The sequence below is a fragment of the Podarcis gaigeae genome (genome assembly GCF_964106915.1).
Source record: "Podarcis gaigeae genome assembly, chromosome: 6".
Taxonomy (NCBI): domain Eukaryota; kingdom Metazoa; phylum Chordata; class Lepidosauria; order Squamata; family Lacertidae; genus Podarcis; species Podarcis gaigeae.
The window spans coordinates 6,198,125-6,225,745 of NC_139682.1; the positions used below are offsets into that span (position 1 = coordinate 6,198,125).

General features: G+C 47.7%; 1 protein-coding gene and 1 long non-coding RNA gene across 7 annotated transcripts in view; one reads left to right on the plus strand and one right to left on the minus strand.

Annotated features, from left to right (window-relative positions):
• Window positions 1-22,785, plus strand: LOC310847222. Of its 3 annotated transcripts, none has more exons than XR_014565675.1 (3): window positions 1-169; window positions 6,909-7,095; window positions 22,743-22,785. It is a non-coding gene; the product is annotated as an uncharacterized lncRNA (long non-coding RNA). The 3 variants fall into 3 exon arrangements; XR_014565676.1 differs by lacking the exon at window positions 22,743-22,785 and adding an exon at window positions 10,361-11,686; XR_014565677.1 differs by lacking the exon at window positions 22,743-22,785 and adding an exon at window positions 10,510-11,686 and having other exon boundaries at window positions 2-169.
• The window catches only part of UCKL1 (uridine-cytidine kinase 1 like 1), a 69,226-nt gene that overhangs the window by 41,166 nt on the left and 439 nt on the right, over window positions 1-27,621 (minus strand). For 2 of the 4 annotated variants that reach the window (XM_083744422.1, XM_083744423.1), the window contains exon 1: window positions 8,603-9,051. The exons of the other annotated variants lie outside the window; for them this stretch is intronic. In XM_083744422.1, the coding sequence (XP_083600548.1) occupies window positions 8,603-8,670 (68 nt within the window). In that variant the 5' untranslated portion in view covers window positions 8,671-9,051. Of the gene's footprint in view, window positions 1-8,602; window positions 9,052-27,621 lie in introns of those variants that run through there. 4 annotated transcript variants of the gene reach the window in all.

Here is a 27,621-nt window from a genome sequence, read left to right on the forward strand (position 1 = left end):
ATCTTTTCCCTCGGCCGGCCTCTCTCTGCTCCGCCTCCCATTTTCCACCCCGGGCTCACATCCTCTTGCCAATGCACTGATGGCGACAGCAGCACTGCAAAAGCGGGACTTGATAAGAGTGCCCTGCAAATGAAAGCAGAGAGGGGGGACCCCTCCCCTTTGCGTACAGGTAAGGCGATCCAAACCCTCTCCCTACCCAGTAACTGCAGGGAAAGTTTCTCCCCTTTCCAGGATTATCTGGGAGTCAAAAACGTGGTCTCCAAGCCCAAGGTCAGGCTGAAATATTGAAGAGAAGAGGTGGTTGGGATTGTGTTCCTAAACCTGGGGTTGTTTTAGGGTGACCTCCTTTTCGAAACTTGAACTGGCCCCGCACCTGTGCATTTAACAGCAGCCTGCCGGGTGGAAACTGCACAGGTGAAGCTTTTGTCTTCTTGACAAGAGAAGCTTCACCTGTTTGGTTTCCACATGCCAGGCTGCTGTGAAAAGGCAGAGGAGCAGTAGGAAAAAAATAAGAGAGGGGAAGTCTCTATAATGGCTTCAACCCTACTTATCCTTGTCTGCAGATCCAGGATTTAAAAAGGAGGAAGTTCTCCCAGCTGTGGGGCATGATCCTACCCCGGTCGCGGGACTGTAGGATTTGACAGAAGAGGAACTTTCACTACACTGGTACAAGAAAATCATCCATGGTTTCCAGCAATGACAGGGGGCGTGCTGGCGACTTTTGCTGCCATTTTCTGGTTGTGGGTTTCCAGCGTCTCGTCCACCACCCTGTTCTCACAGTGGCTGACCAAGGAGAGAAACCCCCAAGTGTGATCTGAGCACAAGAGCCACTCTCTCCCCTCCTGCGGTTTCCAGAAAGTGTTCTTCACAAGCATCGCTGCCTCCAACTGTCGGGGCAGGGCCAACATGTTGAGCAGCCATTGATGGCTCTCTTATCCATGAATTTGCACTCCCACCACATGAGCATGGAAGAAGTGTCTGTCTCCTCCTCAGACGTACAGTGGTACCTCGGGTTAAGTACTTAATTCATTCTGGAGGTCCGTTCTTAACCTGAAACTGTTCTTAACCTGAAGCACCACTTTAGCTAATGGGGCCTCCTGCTGCTCCTGCGCCGCCGGAGCACGATTTCTGTTCTTATTCTGAAGCAAAGTTCTTAACCCGAGGTACTATTTCTGGGTTAGCGGAGTCTGTAACCTGAAGCATCTGTAACCTGAAGCGTATGTAACCCGAGGTACCATTGTAATTGGTGTATAGGACAGCTCTGCCTATTACATTAAGGGCAGGTCATGTGTTTGGGTTTCAAAGTTGAACAAGGAGTACCAAGGGAAAGAAAAGCAGCCACGAACTTCCCTCCCCACTTCTTATCTGGTTGCTCAGGTTTTGCAAAGCTGGCCAGTCGTCTTACAAAGTGCTCCCTCTTGCCTTTGATCTAGGAAACTCAACACCTGGAAAGCTCCTTGTAAGAGTTCCCTGGGTTACATAACGAAGTGACTACAGTGTTACCTCTGGTTGCGAACGGGATCCATTCCAGAGCCCCATTCGCAACATGAGCAGAACGCAACCTGCGTCTGCACGGGTCGCGATTCGCCGCTTCTGCGCATGACATCATTTTGAGCGCATGCGCAAGCGGCAAAACCCAGAAGTAACCCTTTCCGGTACTGTGGTGCCCCACAAGACGAACGCCTTGCAAGACGGAAAACCCGCTAGACGAAAGGGTTTTCCGTTTTTCAAGGCGCCTCGCAAGACGAATTTCCCTATGGGCTTGCTTCGCAAGACGAAAACGTCTTGCGAGTCTTGCGATTTTTTTCGCTTCCCCCTCCCCTTTTTCTAAGCCGCTAATAGCCTTTTAGCAGCTAAGCCGCTAAGCCTTTAATAGCCGCTAAACCGCTAATAGCGCTAATCCGCTAATCCGCTAATAGGGTTGCTTCGCAAGACGAAAAAACCGCTAGACGAAGAGACTCGCGGAACGGATTATTTTCGTCTTGCGAGGCACCACTGTACAAGAACAAAACCTGCCCCCACTCGTACAGTTTAAAAGGCCACAGATTTTTTAATTAGCCAAGTGTCTGGGAGAAGAGGAATGTTTTTGTCTGGTGTCTAAAGATACGTAACAAAGGTGCCAGCCATACAAATTAGCAACTGCAGAAAAGGACCGTTCTCTTGTTGCCACCCACTGGACCTCTCGTGGAGGCGGCACATGAAGAAGGGCCTCGGATGATGACCACAGGGTCTGGGTCGGTTCATATGGGGAGACGCGGTCCTTGAGGTATTGTCCTGAGCTGTTTAAGGCTGGCAACCCTGTGGGTTAAACCACAGAGCCCAGGACTTGCCAGTCAGAAGGTTGGTGGTTCAAATCCCCGCGACAGGGTGAGCTCCCGTTGCTCGGTCCCTGCTCCTGCCAACCTAGCAGTTCAAAAGCACAAAAGTGCAAGTAGATAAATAGGTACCGCTCCAGCGGGAAGGTATACGGCATTTCCATGCGCTGCTCTGGTTCGCCAGAAGCGGCTTAGTCATGCTGGCCACATGACCCGGAAGCTGTACGTTGTACTTCCGGGTCGCCGCAGGACGCAACTCGAAAATGTGCAACCTGAACGAAACGTAACATGAGGTATGACTCTATCATTATGCATACAGCACTCGGCATTCGGCTTATTCCAGGGCCGCTGAGAAGCGAGCTGAAATATTCCAGAGAAGATGCCTTTTGGAAAGATTTTCATGCTCCCTTCAGGGAAGAGCACATGCCTGGAGCGGGGGCCTCATATAGAATCGTAGAGGTGGAAGGGACCCACAAGGGCCATCTAGTCCAACCCCCTCCAATGCCGGAATCTCAGCTAAAGCATCCATGACAGATGTCCACCCAACCTCTGCTTAAAAACCTCCAAAGAAGAAGAGTCCTGAACGTTCTGAGGGAGACCGTTTGACTGTCAAACAGCTCTTACTGTCAGAAAGTTATTCCTGATGTTTAGTACGTTTCTAAGCACAATTCAAACTGTTAGTGCTGACCTTTAAAGCCCTAAATGGCCTTGGTCCAGTATACCTGAAGGAGCATCTCCACCCCCATCATTCTGCTCGGACACTGAGGTCCAGCTCCGAGGGCCTTCTGGTGGTTCCCTCGCTGCGAGAGGTGAGGTTCCAGGGAAACAGGCAGAGCGCCTTCTCGGTAGTGGCACCTGCCCTGTGGAACGCGCTCCCATCAGATGTCAAAGAGAAGAACAACTACCAGACTTTTAGAAGACATCTGAAGGCAACCCTGTTTAGGGAAGCTTTCAATGTTTGATGCATTACTGTGTTTTAATATTTTGTTGGAAGCCGCCTAGAGTGGCTGGGGAAGCCCAGCCAGATGGGCAGGGTATAAATAATGGGTTACATACGCTTCAGGTTACATATGCCTCAGGTTACAGACTCCACTAACCCAGAAATATTAGCTCGGGTTAAGAACTCTGCTTCAGGATGAGAACAGAAATTGTGCAGCAGCGGTGCAGTGGCAGCAGCAAGAAGCCCCATTAGCTAAAGTGGTGCTTCAGGTTAAGAACAGTTTCAGGTTAAGAACAGACCTCCAGAACGAATTAAGTTCTTAACCCGAGGTACCACTGTAAATAATAATAATAATAATAATAATAGTTGGAATCTCCTTTCTTGTGACTTGAAGCCATTGGTTTGAGTCCTAGCCTCTGGAGCAGGAGAAAACTAGCTGCCTCCAGCCTTCCATGTGAAAGCTCTTGAGATATTTGAAGATGGATACATGCAAAACACATAGGGCCAACCAACCCACTTATAGAGACAGCTTGAGAGCCAGGGGTGTTACACAGAATACAGAAGGGGAGCTCAGCGCCAGCAACCTTTCCAAACCTGCCAGAGGGGAGCAACGAGAGCAAAACCTGGCACCCTGCCAGGAGAGATTAAAAGGGATCACCTCACCAGGCTGGCATCGGGACAGCCACCTCGCCCACCCCAGCACTCAGACGTGGAGGGCAATTAGGGAAAAGAAAGAGGGAGCCCCTCCCCACTCTGCTTGTGGTCTTGGTGCCGGCGTGAAAACCCAAACTTCTGGCTGGATGCCGAAGGAAGTGGCTCTGCAGTTGGAGAGTGCTTTCTAAACAAATTGTCCTGCTTCTCTGATGAGCAGAAGGGTGAGATTATGACGGTGGTATTCCCAGACCAAGGACAAAGATTGTACACCTTCTGAACATTCACAGAATCATAGAATCATAGAGTTGGAAGAGACCACAAGGGCCATCGAGTCCAACCCCCTGCCAAGCAGGAAACACCATCAGAGCACTCCTGACATATGGTTGTCAAGCCTCTGCTTGAAGACCTCCAAAGAAGGAGACTCCACCACACTCCTTGGCAGCAAATTCCACTGTCAAACAGCTCTTACTGTCAGGAAGTTCTTCCTAATGTTTAGGTGGAATCTTCTTTCTTGTAGTTTGGAACCATTGCTCCGTGTCCGCTTCTCTGGAGCAGCAGAAAACAACCTTTCTCCCTCCTCTATGTGACATCCCTTTATATATTTGAACATGGCTATCATATCACCCCTTAACCTCCTCTTCTCCAGGCTAAACATGCCCGGCTCCCTTAGCCGTTCCTCATAAGGCATCGTTTCCAGGCCTTTGACCATTTTGGTTGCCTTCCTCTGGACACGTTCCAGTTTGTCAGTGTCCTTCTTGACATTAACATGCGAGCATCCCTTTTCGAGTGCGCACTCATTTGTTGCAACATGCGAACACTCTTTGCAGCCACATGTCACTTCAAGGATCACTGTCTTCCCAAACTTTCCCCTCCTTCGATCCAGATTTTCACACAAGCCTCCTTTTCGGAGCATCTATCCAGACATCGGATCAGTAGCCTGGCCTCCACTGAGAGCTACCCGAGGGACCTTTCAGCTTTGTCTTCTCGTAACCACTGGAGAGGACTGGGAAGCGACTAGGGCCCAAGAGCCAGAAAGCAGTGTTGTCGCTATGGTCCCTTGCTTTGTGTATACTACAGAGCAGTAATAATGAATTAATGTACCCATAACAGCTACGGGTGGCTACTAGCCATGAGAGATATGCTCCGCCGCCACAGACAGACTTTGATCATCTTCGGTGATACAGTGCCCAGAGCAAGGCCAAAATTTGGTGCACCCAAATGGATCTTCTCAATTATGGGTACAGTGGTACCTCCGATTGCGAACGGGATCCGTTTTGGAGGCCCGTTCGCTAACTGAGAAGAATGCAACCCATGTCTGCGCATCTGCACGTGCACGGGTCGCAATTCGCTGCGTCTGCGCATGCGTGCGATGTCATTTTGCACTTCTGCGCATGCGCAAGCGGTGAAACCAGGAAGTAACCCTTTTCGGTACATCTGGGTCGCCGTGGGACACAACCTGAAAACGCGCAACCTGAAGCAAATGTAACTTGAGGTATGACTGTATTCTCAATAATAATAATAATAATGCGTTCATACCCTGCCAATCTGGCTGGGTTGCCCCAGCCACTGTGAGCGGCTTCCAACACATATAAAAACATAACAAAAGGTCAAATGTTAAAAACCTCCCTACACAGGGCTGCCTTCAGACCGCACCACCCTAAATCTGAAGCTGAGCGCCACAGTTCTGAATACTAGTTGATGGGAATCACAGGAGGGGAAAGTGGTTTTGGGTTCAAATCCTGCTTCTGGTTGGCCACTGTGAGAACAGGATGCTGCGCTAGGCGGGCCATTGGCCTGATCCAGCAGACACTTATCATAATAAATAGCCCACAGTTTGCTACCGTTTGGTGTCCTCCATCAACAGCTGCCTAAGCTGGTCGCCTCACTCTGCCTAATGGTCCCCCACTCCTGGCACCCCTGTTTTTAAAGGGTGGTGTCAGGGGACTGCCATCGGAACAGGGAAGGGAAGCCGAGGGGCAGTTGGGTTACAGGGAATCTCCAAAAATCTTGAGAAGTAGTTCCTCTTCCTGTGGTGGAGAAAGCCACACCTCCAGTGGGGAAGAGGGGAGAGGACCAGAGGATGCTGCCGGGAGCCTCAGCACCGCTCCTGGTCAAGCCGGCCAGGAAGGGAAGCACGCCTCTTCTGTCACCCACCCTGCGCAGAAGTGTAAAATGCAAAGAAGGAAGGAAAAGGCTGGGGGTGACTAAGGTATTATGTTGTGGGAGGACCCAGAAACGATCACTCCCGGATTCTGCTAGCGATTGAGGCAGACATGAACTTGCGGTTCTGCACTGTAAATAGTTTGCACCAAAATACAGTGGTGCCTCGCAAGACGAAATTAATCCGTTCCGTGAGGCTCTTCGTATAGCGGTTTTTTCATCTTGCGAAGCAGGCCCATTGACAGCTTAGCGGATTAGCGCTATTAGCGGTTTAGCGGCTTTTAGCGATCAGCTGTTAAGCGGCTTATCAGCGGATCAGCTGATAAGCGGCTTAGCGGCTTAGGAAAAGGGGGGGAAAGGGGGAAAAACCCGCAGGAACTCGCAAGACATTTTCGTCTTGCAAAGCAAGCCCATAAAGAGATTCGTTTTGCGAAGCGCCTCCAAAACGGAAAACCCTTTCGTCTAGCGGGTTTTCCGTCTTGCGAGGCGTTCGTCTTGTGGGGCACCACTGTAAAAACCTGTAAAAGACAGGTCGGAGCCCTGACTGGTTACTCACGAGCAACCACCACTGCCATCTGACAGGTGGTTTTTAAGCACAATGCTGGGGACCCCTCACAATTTGCCAGGGCAGCTTCAGGGCATCTCTGTGAGCGCAATGCAGAGGCGCCTTGCAGCTCGCACTTTGCTCCTAGCAACATCGATCCGCTGGAATATGGAATCAGGCACTGGGGGCCGGGGAAGCACATGTGCATTTCACCTACAAAATAACCACCAGCCGGCTCCCTCAGAGAGAGAGAATAATGATGCGGCGGCAATTAACAAGTGTGCTTTGTTCCCAGAGTGACGCTGACATGAGCAAGCGAGGACAACAACAGGAGGGAGGGAGGAATAAGGCAGGAATCCATGACGCTCGGTGGTAGCTGTTATTCATGCGCAAGGAGTTTGCTTCTGCTGCATTTGAAGATCAAAATCTCCAGAGGGACACAGAGGGGACTTTGGGCGCCTTGGCAGCACCAATATTTACAGGTAATTTGTGTGAGGTGCCTTTGTCCCTGTTGCTGCCCCTACTTCCCATTGGTAGTGGGGTGGGAGAGCTGAGGGGCGGAGAATTCACGTCTGACAAGCAATACGCCCCTTTAGTTTCAGATAGTACACAGGCAGACAAGTCTAAAAAGCCCAGGACACAAATTTTCATGCCCTCTGCCAACCATGGTGGCTCATTTCTCATAAGTAATATATTTGGCATTAACTCTGAAAGGGTATATTCGATTCTGTCCAAACTACGCCTCCTACAGCAAAATATACATCAGAACCGAGAATATGCTGAACGACCTGTTCTCCAAATTAACGGGGAAATTTGGTCAAAGTTCAGGAGACACCAGCGAGGTTGCCGAAAATTATTGTCTCCACTGTCAAAGGAGAAAGCAAGGGGATGAACTCTTGATTCAGATACAAGCTCAGTGCACACCCGCAAGCCAAATACGCAGTGAAAAAAATAGCTATTCGTTCACTAGGGCGAAGTAAAGTGATATCTTTAAAAAATACTGTTATTTTTCCATCTTGAAAACAGGGATGGGAAGAAACAACAGAAACACAAGCAAACACACCCACACAAATCCATAGACAAGTAGGATCTGCAACAAAATGTTGCAGTATGGAGTGTTTCTGTTCCTCCAGGATACTCCATTCCATTCCCCCTTCTGCTCGGTTTTCCGTTCCGTCTCAACCACAATCTGTCAGCATTCTGCAATAAGTAAGCAGGCCCAGTTCCTCATTTGGTTGTATTGCCCTCCCCCCCCACCAAATCCTGACTTTTTTTTCCTATTGCAAACTTTGGGATCCCCCAAGTTTGCAGATACCTGTCTCTTACGTGTGTGGGGGGCTATTCTGACTACACAAGCAATGGCAGTCACAGCTTGAACATCAGAATTAGAGGGAACAATCATTCTCCCCACCCTCTGAGATTTAATCCGGAATAACATCCAAACCCCTTTACCATGCACCTGTTATCATCACTACAGCGCAGAATAGTCTTTCGGCTCAAATGATGCATCAAAACCCACCTTTCATCTCCCCAGATAGCTCATAGGTCCAGTAAGGGGCAAGTTAAGAACCTTTCCACCTGCTTCTGACTGACCAAGGGATGCATGTTTTATTAAGAGCACGTTCTCCCGCGGAAACACGTTTTGCTCCCTAGTTACCATTAAGGGGGTGGGGCAGTGAATCAGTTCACAAAGGAAAGAACCAGCCCAGGGGAATGAAAGGCACCCCCCCCCCAAAAAAGCCCAGTTGTACGCACACCCCCACATTGCACCCTCCCAATATCTGCGAAACAGCCAGTTCTCTAATGCGCTGCTCCTGAAATCTCCAAAAACAAGTGTTTTGTTTTGCAATCCAGAAAGCGGATCTCCCCTCTCCTCTCTTCGCCACCCCCTCCTCTGTTTCCTAAGCCTTCTAAAAACTCGTCCATCCTGCATCCGAGAGTTAATTTACATCCGGAAGGGGGGGGGGTGGACGGGACAAAAGCACTCACCTGCCTTCAGGTCCAAGGGCCCAGCAGCCAGAGATCCTGACCCCCGAATATACAGGGGATCTGTTCATCTCCCCCTAGCCAGAGAAGGGTCTGGGGTGACTGTGGAAGTGGCAGAAAGGCTTCAGGTGTTTTTGACTCTGGGAGAGCTGGCTTGTGGAGTGTGTGTGTGTGTGTGTGTGTGTGTGAGTCTCATCGCAGCCTCAAAGAATTCAGAGTCCCTAGGAAGTTGACTACATGCATTCTGGCCTTTACAGTGAAACGAAACGTGGGTCTCGCCACTCTGATCACAAGAGGAGGAAAGGGGGTAAAATGCCACGCGGTGGCTTGGGAGAACCTACAAACTGGAGATCCGAAAAGGTCCGGTGTGGTGTCAACAGCGAGAGAAGGAGGGAAAAGAGAGCCCTGCCCGGGGACCGAGAGAGTAGCCAACATGCATAAGAGGATAGCTTAACCTAGAGATTATGTTCATTACCTGATATTAATAGCACTGACTTTGTAAAGAGAGGAGGAGTCGCACGGCACAGCCTCCGAAGCAGCCCCTCTGCTCCAGAGGCACCAAAACATGGCTGGCGTAAGGCCACAGGCAGCCGCTCCTGACATTTGGAGCGTGTCCGGGGCCTGGCGGAGAAGGGCAATGCACAAGAGAGGTGGGCAGACACCTAGCATGGGAAGAGGGGGCAGAGGAAGGCTTTTCTTCCCTCCTTGGCATGAGAACGCCGGTGGAGCAGAATGTCGGACGATCCGGGACGTATAAAAGAAAGAGCATGAACTGTGGAACTCACTGCCACAGGACACGGGGTGGTCAACAAATCAGATCGCTTTAAAATAGGATTAGACAGCAATGCTTATGAGTCGGAGGCAGCAATGCTTATGAGTACCAGCTGCTGGAAGCCACAGGAGGGGAGAACGCTCTTGGGTTCGAATCCTGCTTGTGGGTTTCCCACAGGCATCTGGTTGGGTCACAGTGAGAACATGATGCTGGACTAGATGGGCCAAGCTGGCCGGGGCTGATGGGAGTTGTAGTCCAAGGCACCTGGAAGGCGCCAGGGTGGGGGAAGCCACCATAGTCCTACACTCCCGGATCCCAGGCGCTAATCTCACCTTGTAATTATCTTGCTGCAAAGCAAATCATTAGTGCAGGAGCAGCTAATCTGCCCTCCTCCAGATTTTGCGGGACTACAACTCCCATCATCCATGAACATTGGCTGGCTGGGCTGGTGACAGTCCAACAACGACTGGAAGGCTGCAGGGAGGAGGTGGGTGGAGATGTGAGTTCTGGTTCTCTCTGTTTCTCAAAGCTCTCCATGCAATAATAATTAAAAAACCCTCATGAAAATTAGTCTGCATTTTAGTGTGAATTTCTCCTAACAAGCATGCTTTTACAGTGGTACCTTGGAAGTCGAATGGAAGTCGAATGGAACGGAAGTCAAATGGAAGTTTGTTCGACTTCCAAAACATTAGGAAACCAAGGTGTGGCTTCCGATTGGCTGCAGGAAGCTCCTGCAGCCAATCAGAAGCTGCAGAAGCCCCGTCGGACGTTCAGGTTCCAAAGAATGTTCACAAACCGGAACAATCATTTTCGTGTTTGCGGCGTTCGGGATGTAAAACGTTCATCTTGCAAGTTGTTCGAGATCCAAGGTACGACTGTAAATGCAGTTTATCATGCACATTTTCAGAAGCAATTTTTCTTTCTACAACATATTGCAATATGTTATTTTCCCTGATATTGTCTCTCTCACACACACTTCCTCCTAACAGATGTGCTTTTGCAAACATTGCTTGGTTGGAATTTTGCATTGCAAAATTCGGGTAATTTCAAAGATGGAAGGATAACTGTTTTGGAGAGTGCAAAGCTGATAAGTCCACCTTCAAATGTGCCTTGAGTCGAATTTCTCCTCCATGCTTAGCCTCAGGTTAAGCTACCCCAGCCTTGGATGTTCCCCCTTGAGGTGGTTGCATAAGCCCCAACGTAGGCTGTCCATCTGGGCCAGCAAGACGTCTAAGAATAAACTCCCCTCATCGCCACCCGGTGCAGGTTCCTCACTCTGCACTCTCAGCAAATTGACTGGCTGCTTGCCCTCTCGGATAAGTTACAGCCATCACATGCCCCGGGGTCTGTTGTGGGAAACGAAACTCATCAGATACAAAGGGTGGATCTGCCTGAGAGGATGGGAATGCATTGCGGTAAAGAGATAGAACGGCAAAAGGGGATTCCCGCAAGCTTTCCCCTTATGAAACTGCTTTTGCAAAGAGAAGCACTGCAAACATGGAACGCTCAATGGGCAACGTAACCATCCCACCATTGGCACATTCAACTGGAGATACATTTTGAGAGCCCTGACAAATCGGGGTTCCAGTTGTACAGAAAGTCTTTTTGCACACGGAGTAGATATGCCCACAGATTCTGTTCCAAATAAATAAATGCAGATTAGCAACAAACCCTAGACAGCATCTTAAAAAGCAGAGACATCACCTTGCCAACAAAGGTCCGTATAGCTAAAGCTATGGTTTTCCCAATAGTGATGTATGGAAGTGAGAGCTGGACCATAAAGAAGACTGATCGCCAAAGAATTGATGCTTTTGAATTATGGTGCTGGAGGAGACTCTTGAGAGTCCCATGGACTGCAAGAAGATCAAACCGATCCATTCTGAAGGAAATCAGCCCTGAGTGCTTACTGGAAGGACAGATCCTGAAGCTGAGGCTCCAATACTTTGGCCACCTCATGTGAAGAGAAGACTCCCTGGAAAAGACCCTGATGCTGGGAAAGATGGAGGGCACAAGGAGAAGGGGACGACAGAGGACCAGATGGTTGGATAGTGTTCTCGAAGGTAGTAGCATGAGTTTGACCAAACTGCGGGAGGCAGTGGAAGACAGGAGTGCCTGGCGTGCTCTGGTCCAGGGGGTCACAAAGAGTCGGTCACGACTAAACGACTAAACAACAACAACAAGCAGCAAAGTGGTGATCCTGTTCCATTTTTAACAAAAAATGCTGCATTTTTAATGTTGGCTTATTTTCATCCCTCAGAAGTTAATAAATATTTCCTGCCATCTACAAAATAAAAAGAAAGTTGTAACTATCTCCACCATGGAGTCATGGTCTGAAATTGTTGATAACCTGTTGTGCAGCTTAAAAAGCTAGTTGTTTGGAAAACTGAAGCCATGCTTCACCTATTATATCAGTAGACTTCTCCCTGGTGCCAATTGGGTGCTGAGATGGAGCAGGCCCCTTTGAGGATGCCTGTCAGAGCCCTGGCTGTCCAAGCAAACCGAGCTGCCGAAAACGGGCACTAAGGAAAAGCTGACCAGGTTGTTGCATGGCAAATCTGCTGGTCTCACTAGTACCATTAACTACTTATGAGTTGGGTTGAAGAAAGAGTTCAAAATGTATTTACTGCAGTAAATAGGTTCAGCGCAGTCACTTCCACAAAGGCTGAATGGGCATGTGTCACACACACACACACACACACCCCGGACCTTTTATAGGGTTTCTTCTTTGGCAATCCCTCATAGCCAAGTAAGATTGTCTTCCATAAACACGGTTTTAACAATGAGTCCGTAAGTGACTGTGGAGGCCAATGCTGGATCCACATGTCCTTCCACAGTGGGGACATTGGTTTCTGGGTGGGAGTTGATCACGGTGTGGATTTGCCAAGCATGCCTTCCTCTTAGCACGTTTCTCTCATGTGTCCTGAGTTCGAGTGTCTTCAAAGCCTATGACACCTTTGGTAAAGGCTGTTCTCCAATTGGAGCACTTGCAGGCCAGTGTTTCCCAGTTGTCAGTGTTTATACTACATTTTTTTAGATGCGCCTTGAGAGAGTCTTTAAACCTCTTTTGTGGACCACCAGCATTACACTTTCCATTTTTAAGTTTGGAATAGAGTAGCTGCTTTGGAAGACGATCATTAGGCATCCACACAACATGACCAGTCCCATCATTGCTTCAACACCAGTGATCTTTGCTTCTTCCAGTACACTGACATTATTTTGCCTGTCTTCCCAAGTGATGGGTTTACAGACAAAGAATTCATATAAGATCCAATCTTAACGCTGCAAACATTAGCAGAGGGTAGTTGGCAAAAACTCATTGGATACAACTTTCTGGGTGTCCAGCCTGCAACTTGACTTGTGTCCAGCCCCTCTAGGGCCCCTCACTTCTAAACTTTTGAAGCCTACATAGATACAAGCCTACATACTAAAGAAGGGAGAATTGTAGTCTGAGATTTATGTTCACCTAGATAACAAGCCTGCATAAGGGGAGTCGTACTTGGTAAGCTGGCACAGACAGACTCCCATAATTTTACTCTTCAGAAGTTCCCTCCCCAAATGCCTTATCTTTGGTATTTCCAGGAACCAAGCAGCAAGGAGGCTATGTGTCTTTTATGAACAAATGGAAACTATTATGAACCACGGATTTTAACAGAATGCCAATATCTCATTCAGTTGGGGCTTTTTATAGGTTTCTCATACAAAACATATTTTGGGGGCCCTTGGGGTGTCCCCCCCAAGGTCACATGCCAGGAAGCAGCAGCAAGTGTGCTAGTGGTGATGTCTCATACTATTGTCTCATCCTTTCCTGTACTCTCCCTCTTCCTAAGCAATACATCAACGACATCAGACTTTGCCAACCTGGTGACCTCCAGACATTTTGGAGGACAACTCCCATCAGCTGTGCTGGCTGGGGATGATGGGAGTTGTAGTCCAAACATCTGGTTGGTGAGATCTGAACTCAGCGGCCTGTAATCACTGGTGCTGAAGCAGCGTTCCCTTTTGGGACAGCTGTCAATCTCCTTTCCTGGTTTCCTCCACCTCCATCCCTGGCCTGGAACTGGAGACAGCCTACTTTGAAACCCAGTTTTTGGATTTTTGAAGAAACGTGCAACTGTTTTGAACTTTACTGCGTCATGTTCCCTGGTGGCTCATGCAAACTGCTATTCTGAATAACGCCTTTGATCGGCAGGGCAGGGGGCCCTTGGGTGAGTTTATGGAACCAAGGCAGCAGTACCTTAAAAAGTTTGGAAATTCAGTTGCTCAAATACTTGATGTCATCTGGTCCGTCTACTGATTGACCAACCTCACATGACCAGGCCAACTAATGTGGAGAAGTACACAATTGTGCAATTCACACCCGTGATGAGCTACAAAGATGATGAGCTATGCAAGAAACACAATCTGGGGGGGAGGGATATTAACACATATTAACACATATTTTGCTAAATCAACCCAGAACTCTAGGGAAGAGCTGTAAAGTAAAGGTAAAGGGACCCCTGACCATTAGGTCCAGTCATGACCGACTCTGGGGTTGCGGCACTCATCTCGCTTTACTGGCCGAGGGAGCCAGCGTACAGCTTCTGGGTCATGTGGCCAGCATGACTAAGCCACTTCTGGAGAACCAGAGCAGCACACGGAAACGCCATTTACCTTCCCACAGGAGCGGTACCTATTTATCTACTTGCACTTTGACGTGCTTTCGAACTGCTAGGTTGGCAGGGGCTGGGACAGAGCAACAGGAGCTTACCCCGTTGCAGGGATTCGAACCACTGACCTTCTGATTGGCAAGTCCTAGGCTCTGTAGTTTAACCCACAGTGCCACCTGCGTCTGTGGCTATAAGGTGACTACGTTATTTAATGTAATTCATATTTTTTTTCCCTGCTGTCTTTGTAGCACTGAAGTGACTCCCCTAGGGCGCAATCCTGGGCAGTGTGTCCAGAGGTCCTGGTCTGTCCAGACGACAAGACTCCCAGCCACTCTGGGCGGCTCCCAACAGAATATTAAAAACACGACTAAACATCAAACATTAAAAACTTCCCTAAACAGGGCTGCCTTCAAATTTCTTCTAAAAGTCAGATAGTTGTTTATTTCCTTGACATCTGATGGGAGGGCGTTCCACAGGGTGGGTGCCACTACCGAGAAGGCCCTCTGCCTGGTGAAGACAATGTTATTCTCCTAACGCTGCTAATTTTGATTGCTACCATTATTAATACTTATAAACAGGCAGCTCATAAAAATATTAAGTCTATGTACAATGAAATCACTCAAACATCATAAAACTATTAAAACACAGAACAAGCAACCAACACTACATAGAGTCATAGACTCCAACACGGGGCTCGGACTCACAGCCCTGAGATGAAGAGCCTCGTGCTCTGCCAACTGAGCTGAATCGTATCAATTCTTCAATAACACTTGGCAAAAGAAACACATTTTCAGCTGAAAATGAAATATCAGGGCTGTGGGTGTCTGGCTGACTTCCTTAGGAGCAGTGTTGCAAATTTCTGGTGCAGCTGTGCTAAATGCAAGGTCACACTCTCGACGTCCCTTTGCTGATAAAGGTTCTCTGTCGGGGACGGCAAGACCAGTTCCATCCTGAAACCAGACCGAAATGGGTCAAGATAACCTGTATCTTCCTAGCGTGTCTCTATCATTGTGCTGCAACTACTTCCTTGATCACCTTGTACTCAATAGGAATGTTGGCAACTGGGCAATCAACATTCGCTCCTCCTCACCACGAGACATTTACCTCCAAACAGCACAGTCGAAATTCCCAGGTGAGGTTTGCTCAGCCAAGAAGTGCTGTTGATTGCATCAGTATTTTGCAGGGAGAGGTTGCATGCCAAATCCTCAAAACATAAAAGGTGACTGCCATCCAATTAATGAAACAAGAGGAGCAGATGAAACGCTGAGCCAAAGATGCCACTCTGAATTCAAGCTGATGGGGACTGCAAGAGAGAATGCTCTTGTTTTTCTCAGGTCCTTCTTGCAGGCTTTTTAGAGGCAGCTGGTTGGTCACTGTAAGAACAGTGGACAATATGGACCACTGGCTGGATCTAGCAGGATGGCTCTTCTGATATTCAGAACTGCCTTTCTAATAATATAGGTGTTGACTTTAAAGTCCTAAACGGCCTCGGCCCAGTACACCTGAAGGAGCGTCTCCATCTCCATCATTCTGCCCGGACACTGAAGTCCAGCTCTAAGGGCCTTCTGGCAGTTCCCTCACTGCAAGAAGCAAGGTTACAGGGAGCCAGGCAGAGGGCCTTCTCGGTAGTGGCACCCGCCCTGTGGAACGCCCTCCCATCAGATGTCAAAGAGACAAACAACTACCTGACATTTAGAAGACACTTGAAGGCAGCCCTGTTCAGGGAAGTTTTTATTGTGTGACATTTTAATGTATTTTTAACCTTTGTTGGAAGCTGCCCAGAGTGGCTAGGGAAGCCCAGCCAGATGGGCAGGGTACAAATTATTATTATTATTATTATTATTATTATTATTATTATTATTATTAACTCCCCCCAAAGCCTGCGCAGAGAGGTTATGTTTTCAGCCAGGAAACAAAGCCATATCACAAAGAGCATTCCATGAAATCAAGGGAATTTGGTTTTATTATGGATTCATGCATGTCTGCTTTCACTGCTGCCGTTTTGTGAGTTGAGAGTCTAACGTTCACAACCTTGGACTGTGACTTTTAGCGGCCTTGAAAGTTTTTGCCAAACAACAAGATACAAAACAACAACAACAACAAACCCACACTCAATTCCTCTGCCTCCAGATCCATTTGAAAAGCACTCAATACTCAACCACTTTGTTTGTAACGCACTTGCGAGAAATCAATATTGGCATCCCCTGTTTTCTGGAACTTCCAGCCTATTAATATTAACCTCCTTTGTACTGTTTTCAGCGCCAGCTAAAAAGTGCTTTTTGAGCCAACTGAGACTTGTGCATTTTTTATGATGCACATTTGTCTTTAAAAATACAGGATTTTCCCCTATACTGTGATACATTTTATTACGGCCAGGTGTTTTCAAAACGTGTTTTGATCTCAGCAATATTTGCTTGTGACTATCTTACATCTTTTACGTGAACCGTTGAGGGAATGATATTATTTTGACAAAGTGATATATAAATCTTGCTAAATAAAAATCAAATAGATACCAAGACTAATCACTCAGTTCCTTCTTTCCCAGTTAACAAAAGCAAAGGATGAGTTGGAAGATTCCACCATATCGCCAAAATCAGAGAAGGCCTCTCTGCCTTGTGAAACCCTTGCCTATGAAGGGCAGAAATTTGCTTGCCCTCAGTGGGCGCCCATGGTGGGAAGAGAGAAAAGGGGGGAAATCCCAACTTTCATTTGAACGCCCACCCCCTTAATGGTAGCGTCTAGTGCTCTTCTTCTGTTAAAACATATCTTCTTCTTTGGCGATTCCTCGTAGCCGAGTAAGATTGTCTTCCATAAACATGGTTTTAACCTTGAGGCCATAAGTGACTGTGGAGGCCAACTCTAGATCCACATGTTCTTCCATGGTGAGGACCTAGGTTTCCAAGAGGGAGTTGATCACGGTGTGGATTTGCCTTGAGAGAGTCTTCAAACCTCTTTTGTTGACCACCAGCATTAGGCTTTCCATTTTTAAGTTCAGAATAGAGTAGTTGCTTTGGAAGACGACCATCAGGCATCCGCACAACATGACCAGTCCAACGAAGTTGATGTTGAAGAATCATTGCTTCGACACTGGTGATCTTGGCTTCTTCCAGTACACTGATATTAGTTCACCTGCCTTCCCAAGTGATATGTAAAAATTTTTGGAGACACCATGGATGGAATCTTTCAAGGAGTTGGAGATGGCGTTTATAAGTGGTCCATATTTCACAAGGATACTGTAAGGTTGGTTGTGCAATAGCTCTGTTCTCCAATTGGAGCGCTCGCAGGCCAGTGTTTCCCAGTTATTGGTACCTCGGGTTAAGTACTTAATTCGTTCCGGAGGTCCGTTCTTAACCTGAAACTGTTCTTAACCTGAAGCACCACTTTAGCTAATGGGGCCTCCTGCTGCCGCCGCGCCGCCGCTGCACGATTTCTGTTCTCATCCTGAAGCGAAGTTCTTAACCCGAGGTACTATTTCTGGGTTAGCGGAGTCTGTAACCTGAAGCATATGTAACCTGAAACGTATGTAACCCGAGGTACCACTGTACTGCCTTTTTTTTTTTTTAGTTCTGCCTTGAGAGCATCTTTGAAGCGTTAGAACATTTACACTTGCGTCACAGAACTACCCTCCTTCCTCAAATCTGCTTGAGTATTAGTGGGCATCCCCAGAGCTGATTGGGGATGCGGTGCGGAGCAGGATTTCATTGAACAAGAGACTTTGCCAAATTTTTTAGCATTTGTAGAACCTGAGATACAAGAGCAAATTCTCCTTACATTGGGGTCGGGTGGGAAAACTAGCCCACTCTCCCCCCTTTCCCCCCTCCCCAGTAAAAAATCTGTGGGTGGCAATGCTATTGTCCCAAATATGCCTAACTCTGAGCTTGCCCCATTTTGTTCAGATGTTTCCACAAAGCTTATGTTGGCTGACCTGTCCTTTATCCAAGAGGCACGACGCGTTCTAGTTTATGCAGGAGAACAGAGGTACAGTGGTGCCTCGCAAGACAAAAAGAATCCGTTCCGCGATTCTCTTCGTCTAGCGGTTTTTTCGTCTTGTGAAGCAATTGACGGCTTAGCGGATTAGCGCTATTAGCGGTCTAGCGGCTTTTAGCGATCAGCTGTTAGCGGGTTATCAGCGGATCAGCTGAGAAGCGGCTTAGCGGCTTAGGAAAGGGGGGGGGAGCGAAGAAACCCGTGGGAACTCGCAAGATTTTTTCGTCTTGCGAAGCAACCCCATAGAGAAATTCATTTAGCGAAGCGCCTCCAAAACGGAAAACCCTTTCGTCTAGCGGGTTTTCCGTCTTGTGAGGTGTTCGTCTTGCAGGGCACCACTGTATGCTTGGGTGTGACCTACAGATGCAACGAATGAGTGTAACATCTTGGCCTCAGTTTTCCATATCTAAAAAATGGGAACACCGATTCCAAATCGCACAAAGCATGTGGGAAGTAACTGCGTGGGGCAGCTTGACATGTGGATCAAATGACGTTCACCATAATGTACAGGACAACTACAAATACTTATTCAAAATGTAAAGAAAAAGAAGGCAATTTTTATCATATGTGGTGGACTTGTAAGGTAAGAAAAGCTTTCTGGGAGATGATATATAATGAAAGGAAGAAAATGTTTAAAATAACTTTTGTTAAGAAACCAAAATTCTTTGTTAAGAAACCAAATCAACAAAAAATAACTTTTGTTAATTTCTTTTCTATTAGGAATTACAGGTACAGTGGACGCTCGGGTTGCGAACGTGATCCGTGTGGGATGCACATTCGCAACCCAGAGTGTCCACAACCCGCAGCGGCATGTCTGCACCTGCGCGGATTGCGATTCAGTGCTTCTGCACATGCGCAACCGCCGAAACCCAGAAGTAACCCATTCTGGTACTTCCGGGTTTTGGTGGTCCGCAACCCAAAAAAACACAACCTGAAGTGACTGTATCCCGAGTAATGACTGTACTGATATCTTAAAGGAACAGAGGAGACTTTTTATGTATGGAACAACAGCTGCCCGGACATTACTAGCCCAGAGATGGAAAGAAGACAAAGTCCCTACCAGAGAGGAGAGGCAAACCAAGCTGAGAGACTATGCCGAGATGGCAAAACTGACTGGAAAACCTGGGAACCAAGACGACGAAAACCTTATAAAAGAATGGGGGAAATTTATAAGTTACTTAGGAGACCACTGTAAGCAGATGGAAACATTAGCAGGGTTTTGATCTCACTTGTAGTTTAGCAATTACCACAAACAATGTGGTTTGATATAAAAAATGGAGTATGAAAGAATATGCAAAATGGGACCACCACGGGGTGGATGGGGCGGGGAAAGAGTCTGGAGATTTGGAGGAATCTCTTTATATGAATATACTTTTGTTTACAACTTTCTGTTGGAAAAAGCAATAAAAATGATCTTAAAAAATAATGATGATGTTTACCATAAGATTAAAAAAAATCAGCATAGTGTCTACTCACGGGGTTCTACTTTGTTGCACAGAGGTTTTCCCCACATCAGGATCGGAACTGAGCAAGACTGTGTGACGCCGGAACAGGGAGCCTCTGTGGTGTAATGGTTAGTGTCAGACTGGGACCAGGGTTCGAATCCCCCCTCCACCATGAAGCACACTGCGTGACCATTAGGAAGAACTTCCTGACAGTAAGAGCTGTTTGACAGTGGAATTTGCTGCCAAGGAGTGTGGTGGAGTCTCCTTCTTTGGAGGTCTTTAAGCAGAGGCTTGACAACCATATGTCAGGAGTGCTCTGATGGTGTTTCCTGCTTGGCAGGGGGTTGGACTCGATGGCCCTTTTGTGGTCTCTTCCAACTCTATGATTCTATGATTCTATGACCTTGGGGCAGTCACCATCTCTCAGCCTGGCCTACCTGACAGGGTTGTTGTTTTGAGGATAAAATGGGAGGGAGAACCACGTAACCCCACCTTGAGCACCTTGGAGGAAAAGGTGGTATATCAATAATAATAATAATAATAATAATAATAATAATAATAATAAATGTATACCCTGCCCATCTGGCTGGATTCTATTAGCAGCGTTTACGGGGGATTTCTTTTTTTTTTAAAGCGTGTGAGTGTGGATTTAAATCCTGCTCTCCACATAGTTTGTTTCCTTCATCTTTGCACCCCGGCACCACATATGCTTAAGACGGCCCTGGTACCACTGTACATTTCCCCCAGTGAGAGTTGATGAATCGTGGCCCTCTCTCCAGTCGAGCTGCAGGGTTTACATCTCCCCCTAGTGGCGCAAGAGCAACCAGGCACCTTCTTCAAAGAGGCAAAACAAGGGACGCCAGCCGCCCTGTCTCCAGTAAACACATGCTGAAGCAACTGGGATCCTCACTTGCCACACGCAAAAATGCAGACTCACGGCAGCTTGGCGACAACCACAAAAGATAAGCAAGGAGTGTTTGCCTAGGCTAATGGTTTGTATTGAAAACAGCGCCGTCCAAATAAGAGTGGGCGGAAAGGACGCTGTCTTGTTGAACGGCACATTAATCTCATCGAATGCTCTGGCCCTCATGGAGGGAGTCAAGCTGTGGCTTGAAGCTTGAGTCACAAAGGGTCCGTGAGGGTCATCTAGCCCAACCCTCTGGCCCAGGCAATGCAGGAATCTTTCACCCATCTTGAACCCGTGCCCCTGGGATTAAGAGAATCTCGTGCTTTTAGACTGAGCTATCTGGGCTGTTAGGGACGCAGGTGGCGCTGTGGGTTAAAGCCTCAGCGCCTAGGACTTGCCGATTGAAAGGTCGGCGGTTTGAATCCCTGCGGCGGGGTGCGCTCCCGCTGCTCGGTCCCAGCGCCTGCCAACCTAGCAGTTCGAAAGCACCTCCGGGTGCAAGTAGATAAATAGGGACCGCTTACCAGCGGGAAGGTAAACGGCGTTTCCGTGTGCAGCTCTGGCTCGCCAGATGCAGCTTTGTCACGCTGGCCACGTGACCCGGAAGTGTCTCCGGACAGCGCTGGCCCCTGGCCTCTTAAGTGAGATGGGCGCACAACCCCAGAGTCTGTCAAGACTGGCCCGTACGGGCAGGGGTACCTTTACCTTTTTATCTGGGCTGCATCCCACCTCAGAATGCACATAGAGGCTCGCATGATTAAATTCTCCTTGCTAGAAAAAAATAAAATACAATTCCCTGCAAAAAGAAACTTAGCATGTCCAGGAGAAGGGCTGAGATGCTAGCTTTCTATGAGGTGGGGAGATGGTGTATGGCCAGTAATGCAAACCCTACCGGCAATATGAAGTGGTACTGCCAGGACACTGGTTTACTATTTCAATGAGAACTAGGTCTGTGTTTCAGGGATCAACTTATATTTTCTTGGGCATCGCTGCCTTCTCCAGACAGTGCTCTAGAGGCAGGGAGAAAGCCGTTTCACCCCACAAACTGACCACTTCACAGGTTCTGCAGTCCATTTGAAGCTGGTGCCATCCAGTGGTAGCTTTACATGCAAGATCTCCATGCATGTAGCTATAGAAGGGCCATCACATTCAAACACCGAGAGAACAATAATGCATGGCGTCTGCCTCTCGTTTACGACTTGGAAATATCCCTCCCCCTTTCCGAGCAAACACAGTTGAAAAATTGCGAAGGGCCAAACAAAACTGATCTGTTTACAGGATCTGTCCAGAGGCCTGCCAGCGTCTCTGCTCTCGTTGCCAAAAAGCAAGTATTAAAAATAAGCCAGCAGAAGGGAAATGCGATTGCATGCTTTGGTAAGAGAAACAATATCCAGGAACACTTGTTTCCAAAGTCGTTCTCGCAATCACAGAGACTCGGCATGCTTTCTCAGAAGGCCCATAGCATGCAATGGGTCTTACTTCCAGGCTAGGATACATGGCTGAATCCAAGCCTAAGATTGCAATAAGGTAACCATGCCAATAATAATAATAGTAGTAATAATAATAATAATAATAATAATAATAATAATTTATTTATACCCCACCCATCTGTCTGGGTCTCCTCAGCCACTCTGGGTGGCTTCCAACAAAACACTAAAATACAATAACCTATTAAACATTAAAAGCTTTCCTAAACAGGGCTGCCTTTAGATGTCTTCTAAAAGTTTGGTAGTTATTTTTCTCTTTGACATCTGGTGGGAGGGCGTTCCACAGGGCGGGCGCCACCACCGAGAAGGCCCTCTGCCTGGTTCCCTGTAACTTGGCTTCTCGCAGCGAGGGAACCGCCAGAAGGCCCTCGGCGCTGGACCTCAGTGCCCGGGCAGAACAATGGGGGTGGAGATGCTCCTTCAGGTATACTGGACCAAGGCCGTTTAGGGCTTTAAAGGTCAGCACTAACACTTTGAATTGTGCTCGGAAACGTACTGGGAGCCAGTGTAGGTCTTTCAAGACCGGTGTTATGCGGTCTCGGCGGCTGCTCCCTGTCATTACCTACAATGGGCCTACCTTGAGTAGGGCAAGCATTGGACACAGGCTTTCACTGCACAATGCCTGCTAAACCAGGGGGATTCATGGGCGGCTGGGCTCCAGCAGACCCCCTGTTTGTTCCAGCATGGCTTGCTTCAGAGAGATGTTCCATATGGACTGGGAACTTGGAGGCTAAGTGGAGCTCCACCCAATCTATCAACAGGCTATTTTTAACTGAACTGCATGGAATTCAGAAATTATCCCTCAAGGAAATGCTTCTGTTTTCAAGGATGTCCCCCCCCCCCCCAGCATTCAAATTGCAGACTATTGTTGCTTAGAAAAATGTGTTTTTTCTCCCCAGATAGCGGACCGGCCAGGATTTGGAGCGACGCCTTGAAAATGTACCGTATTTTTCCCTCTATAAGACGCACCAGACCTCAAGACGCACCTAGTTTTTGGAGGAGGAAAAGAAGAAAAAAATATTCTGAATCTCAGAAGCCAGAACAGCAAGAGGGATCGCTGCTCAGTGAAAGCAGCAATCCCTCTCACTGTTCTGGCTTCTGGGATAGCTGCACAGCCTGCATTCGCTCCATAAGACGCACACACATTTACCCTTACTTTTTAGAAGGGAAAAAGTGAGTCTTATAGAACAAAAAATACGGTATTTACACAAAAACCATCGGAGATAAGCTTTGGGTTCTTTTTCCTTTTAAAAGCCAAACGTTCTCGAGAAACTGGATTCCTTTCCCGTACAACACATCCTTCTCTTCTTCTGCAGTGGTGCTGCATATACCTTGGCCTACCTCACAGGCTTGTTGTCAGGCTAAGACATGGCTCCAAGCTCTGGAGAGGAAGGGCTGAAGGAATAATAGGTCCGTATTGTAACTCGGCAGGAAGTTAGTCAATGGTTTACCATTAGCTTCTTGAAAGCATTGACGTTTTAGCCAGTTGCTGGTCTTCCCCTGCCCTCCACGCACCTGTGCAGCTGTTCAAAATCTTGCACGAACCCAGATATGGAGGCTAGGGGAGATGTTGAGCTTTCTTATTTCACCTCTGTTTGTGGGGTTATTTATTAAATATAGCACAGCACTGTCACATGCGTGGCAAATCCCTTAGAAATATGATTTTATTTGGTGGCATCTGTAAATACAGTGGTATCTCAGGATGCATACGGGATCCGTTCCGGAACCCCGTTCGCATCCTGAACATAACGTAAGATGTGACAGGGCGTCTGTGCACGCACGGATCGTGTTTCACAGCTTCTGCGCATGCATGTGACGTCATTTTTGACCGTCTGCGCATGCGCGAGCGGCGAAACCCAGAAGTAACACGCTCCGTTACTTCCGGGTCGCCGCGGAGTGCAAACCGAAAGCGCTCAACCTGAAGCGTATTTATCCCGAGGTATGACTGTACAAAAAAAAAGGGGGGGGGAATTGCCTATCTCTTTCATTGCACCATGCAAGTTGTATTTCATTCCCCATTTGTAGATTCATAATTGCATCATTTTCATTCACTCTTGATATTACTTTTTCTTTTGATTTCATTATCTAAAGCGCCTCTCCTTGAACTTTGGTGTTTTGCCATTCTCTTCGTGTGTTTGTCTGTTTTTTGTCATTCAGATATATTCTTTGTATGTATGTATACAGAGATGGAAAAACTCCCAGAGCACTGACATCGTGCTGGAGGCTTCCTCTTTTTAAACTTTGGGTATGGTGGGGGCAGTGGGACACACACTCGCCTTTGGCTTGTTGGCCAAAATGTGCAACTCCAGAGCCCTGTGTGTGATATTCAGGACAACATCACAGGTGTTTTCAGAAACAGGCAGGCGTGCAAGTCAGCAACAGGTTAAAACTGCCCATGCTTCTCAGAAGGCTAATCCCCACAGTGGATTAAATTCCAGACCTACAGCGGCAAAACAAAGAGAAAGCCCAGCCTAGCTGACAGTGTTAGGAATTCAGATATATAAGCTAATCGCCAAAGACACCTTAAACCTAGGTTACAGACACCAAAAAGGAATGTCTAGGCAGCTTTTCGTGGTGAAATTTACCGTTATTATTTTTTATTATTAATAATATCATTTTTATACCACTTTATATTTTAAAGGGAAAAAATCTCAAAGCCGTTTACAACGCATGAAAACATCAAATGAAACGATCCAGAAGAAAACAAATTCAAGCCTCAAGGAAAATACTCTATTTTTCTGTGTATAAGACTAGGTTTTTCCCCTTTAAAAATTAGGGGGCATCTTATACTCTGAGCCATCTCCCCCCATTTTCTTAAATCTTTTCTTAAATCTGAGTCCCCCCAAATAGGGGGTGTCTTATACAGGGGGGGCGTCTTATAGACCGAAACATACGGCATTTCAGATCCTTCTCTAAGTGACATTTGGCTTTCCCCCATATTGATTCACTTGCTTGATTTACAGAGCTGGCCCACAGCAGAATAACTCTAGGAAGGCAGAGTGGTGTAGAGGTTAGAGTGTCAGACTAGGACCTGGGAGATCAGGGTTCAAGTCCCCACTCAGTCATGAAGTTTCACTGGGTGACCTTGGAGTCGGTCGTAACCTCTTAACCTACCTCACAGGGTCGTTGTGCGGATTAAGTGAAGATGGGAGGTGAACCATGTTTTCCTTGAGATATGAATGCAACAAAAGAAAGCTGGAGGGACCAGCCAGATGCAGATGTCCGTCGCGAGCCTGACACCCAGAGATCACCACGTGGTTGCAATTTGACCTGTGCCAGTCGCAAAATGCGCCTGGCGAATTTCTAACACTGCTAGTTGAGCACTGCATTCGCTAGACCTTCCGCCAAACGAACAACACCCATAGCCATTTGGAATTACTCTTTGCAGCTTGGGATGGGACTGGTGACCTCAGCAGATATAATAATAATAATAATAATAATAATAATAATAATAATAATAATAATAATAATAATTTATTTATACCCCGCCCATCTGGCTGGGTTTCCCCAGCCACTCTGGGCAACTTCCAACAAAACACTAAAATACAATAACCTATTAAACATTAAAAGCTTCCCTAAAGAGGGCTGCCTTCAGATGTCTTCTAAAAGTTTGGTAGTTATTTTTCTCTTTGACATCTGGTGGGAGGGTGTTCCACAGGGTGGGGGCCACCACCGAGAAGGCCCTCTGTTTGGTTCCCCGTAACTTGGCTTCTCGTAGTGAGGGAACCGCCAAAAGGCTCCAAGTGAGCTTTTCGGTATGAAGCAGGCCCGTAGCTAGGAGGTGGTGAGGGGTGCAGGCGATTGGGGGGGCGCAAAATGGGCTAAAAACATGTCCATAAATATAAGTGTTGATTATTGCCTCTAAGAAATGGTTTTAAACAGAGGGTGAATTGAAGGGGGGGTGGGGTTGGAGGAGAGGCAGAAAGAAAAGCTAATAAACTACAGAGCCTAGGGCTTGCTGATCAGAAGGTCGGTGGTTTGAATCCCCACAACGGAGTGAGCTCCTGTTGCTCGATCCCTGCTCCTGCCAACCTAGCAGTTTGAAAGCACGTCAAAGTGCAAGTAGATAAATAGGTACCGCTCCAGCGGGAAGGTAAACGGCGTTTCCGTGCGCTGCTCTGGTTCGCCAGAAGCGGTTTAGTCATGCTGGCCACATGACCCGGAAGCTGTACGCCAGCTCCCTCGGCCATTAAAGCGAGATGGGCACTGCAACCTCAGAGTCGGTCACGACTGGACCTAATGGTCAGGGGTCCCTTTACCTAGGGGTGCAATCTGGACGGTTCTGCCAGGGGCGCAAGATCACCCAGCTACAGCTCTGGTGTGAAGAGAGTTTGTGGCAACAGAAAGAGCAATGTTTGACCTCAGCGGTGGTCAGTATTATTTGCTTGTTTAAACGCCTATCCTATCCCAAAGGTCGGCACCGGATGAGGACAAAGATACATACAAAACTTGCAAACACAATTCAAAGCGTGTCAAGTCTGCTGTCGTGACATTGTGGCACTATAAAGACGTACAGAATTTAAATTGGAATAAGTGTGCTACATCTGATGAATTGGGTCCACTCTGCAAAAAAGTTTAATCCTTAATAAAGCTGACTAGTCTTTAAGGTGTCAAAAGTTACTGGTATTTTTAGAAACAAAAGTGCCCGGTTGTTTTCGACATGTTATGTGAAATTCAGGTCTCCTAGCCTGTCTAAATCTCTCCTCCTAAATTCCTGCCTAAATTCCTCTTCTTCCTTCAAGAAACTCCCTGCACAAACCCTTCGCCCCCCCCAAAGTATTTCAGGAGGCCACCCCCCCCAAGAAAGTTGATGGGCATTGCCATTCAAATTGTCTATGTGGCTTGTGATCCATTATATGGGGCAGGGCTTACACGCCTCCCCCCCCCCCGCAAATATTTTATCCAAGTTGTCATCCTGACTGCTGCCCCCACCTTGTACTTCTTTGCCAAGGCACCCAAAGGAAGGTCCAGGGAGTGTGAGCCAGAGGTGAGAGATGCATTTTTGGTGCCCCTCTGGGCCTCCATTCTTGGCACGCACAAGGTGGGGCCAACTTGAATAAAAGATTGAGGGGGGCAGGTAAACCCCACCCCATGTAATCAATCACATGACGCAGCGCATGCACATCATTTGAATGGCAATGCCCATCAACTCGGGGGGCATTTTTGGGGGGGGGGCAAAGGGACCTTGGCCCCTAGGAGTTGGTTCCTATGGTAGAGACCAGGCATCCCCCAAACTCAGCCCTCCAGCTGTTTTGGGACTACAATTCCCATCATCCCTGACCACTGGCCCTGTTAGCTAGGGATGATGGGAGTTGTAGTCCCAAAACAGCTGGACGGTTGAGTTTGGGGGTGCCTGGTAAGAGACCAAACTCGCCAACTCCATTGTATGCCCCCAATGGGCTCCTAGTCTTCCCACATAGTTCAGTCACTAGATCATGAAACTCTAAACCTCAAGGTTGTGGGTTCGAGCCCCAGGCTGGCCCAAATGATTCCTGGCTGGGGGGGTTGGACAAGATGACCCTCATGGTACCTTCCAACTCCATGACCACTGAGCCCTTCCACATGCCACTACTGAAACCCAAAGAGAGGCAGTGCTCAGGTGCGCAACGGAAGGTGCCAGGGGGCAAAGGAAATATTTGAGCCCCACTCCCCCCCCCCCGCCCAAGTTGATAGGAAAGGCCATTCAAATGGTGTACCTGCTCCACGATTATATTGGATAGGGCTTACCTCCCGCCCGATGTTTTATTCAAGTGGGCACCCTTGCCAGGACGTCCCTCT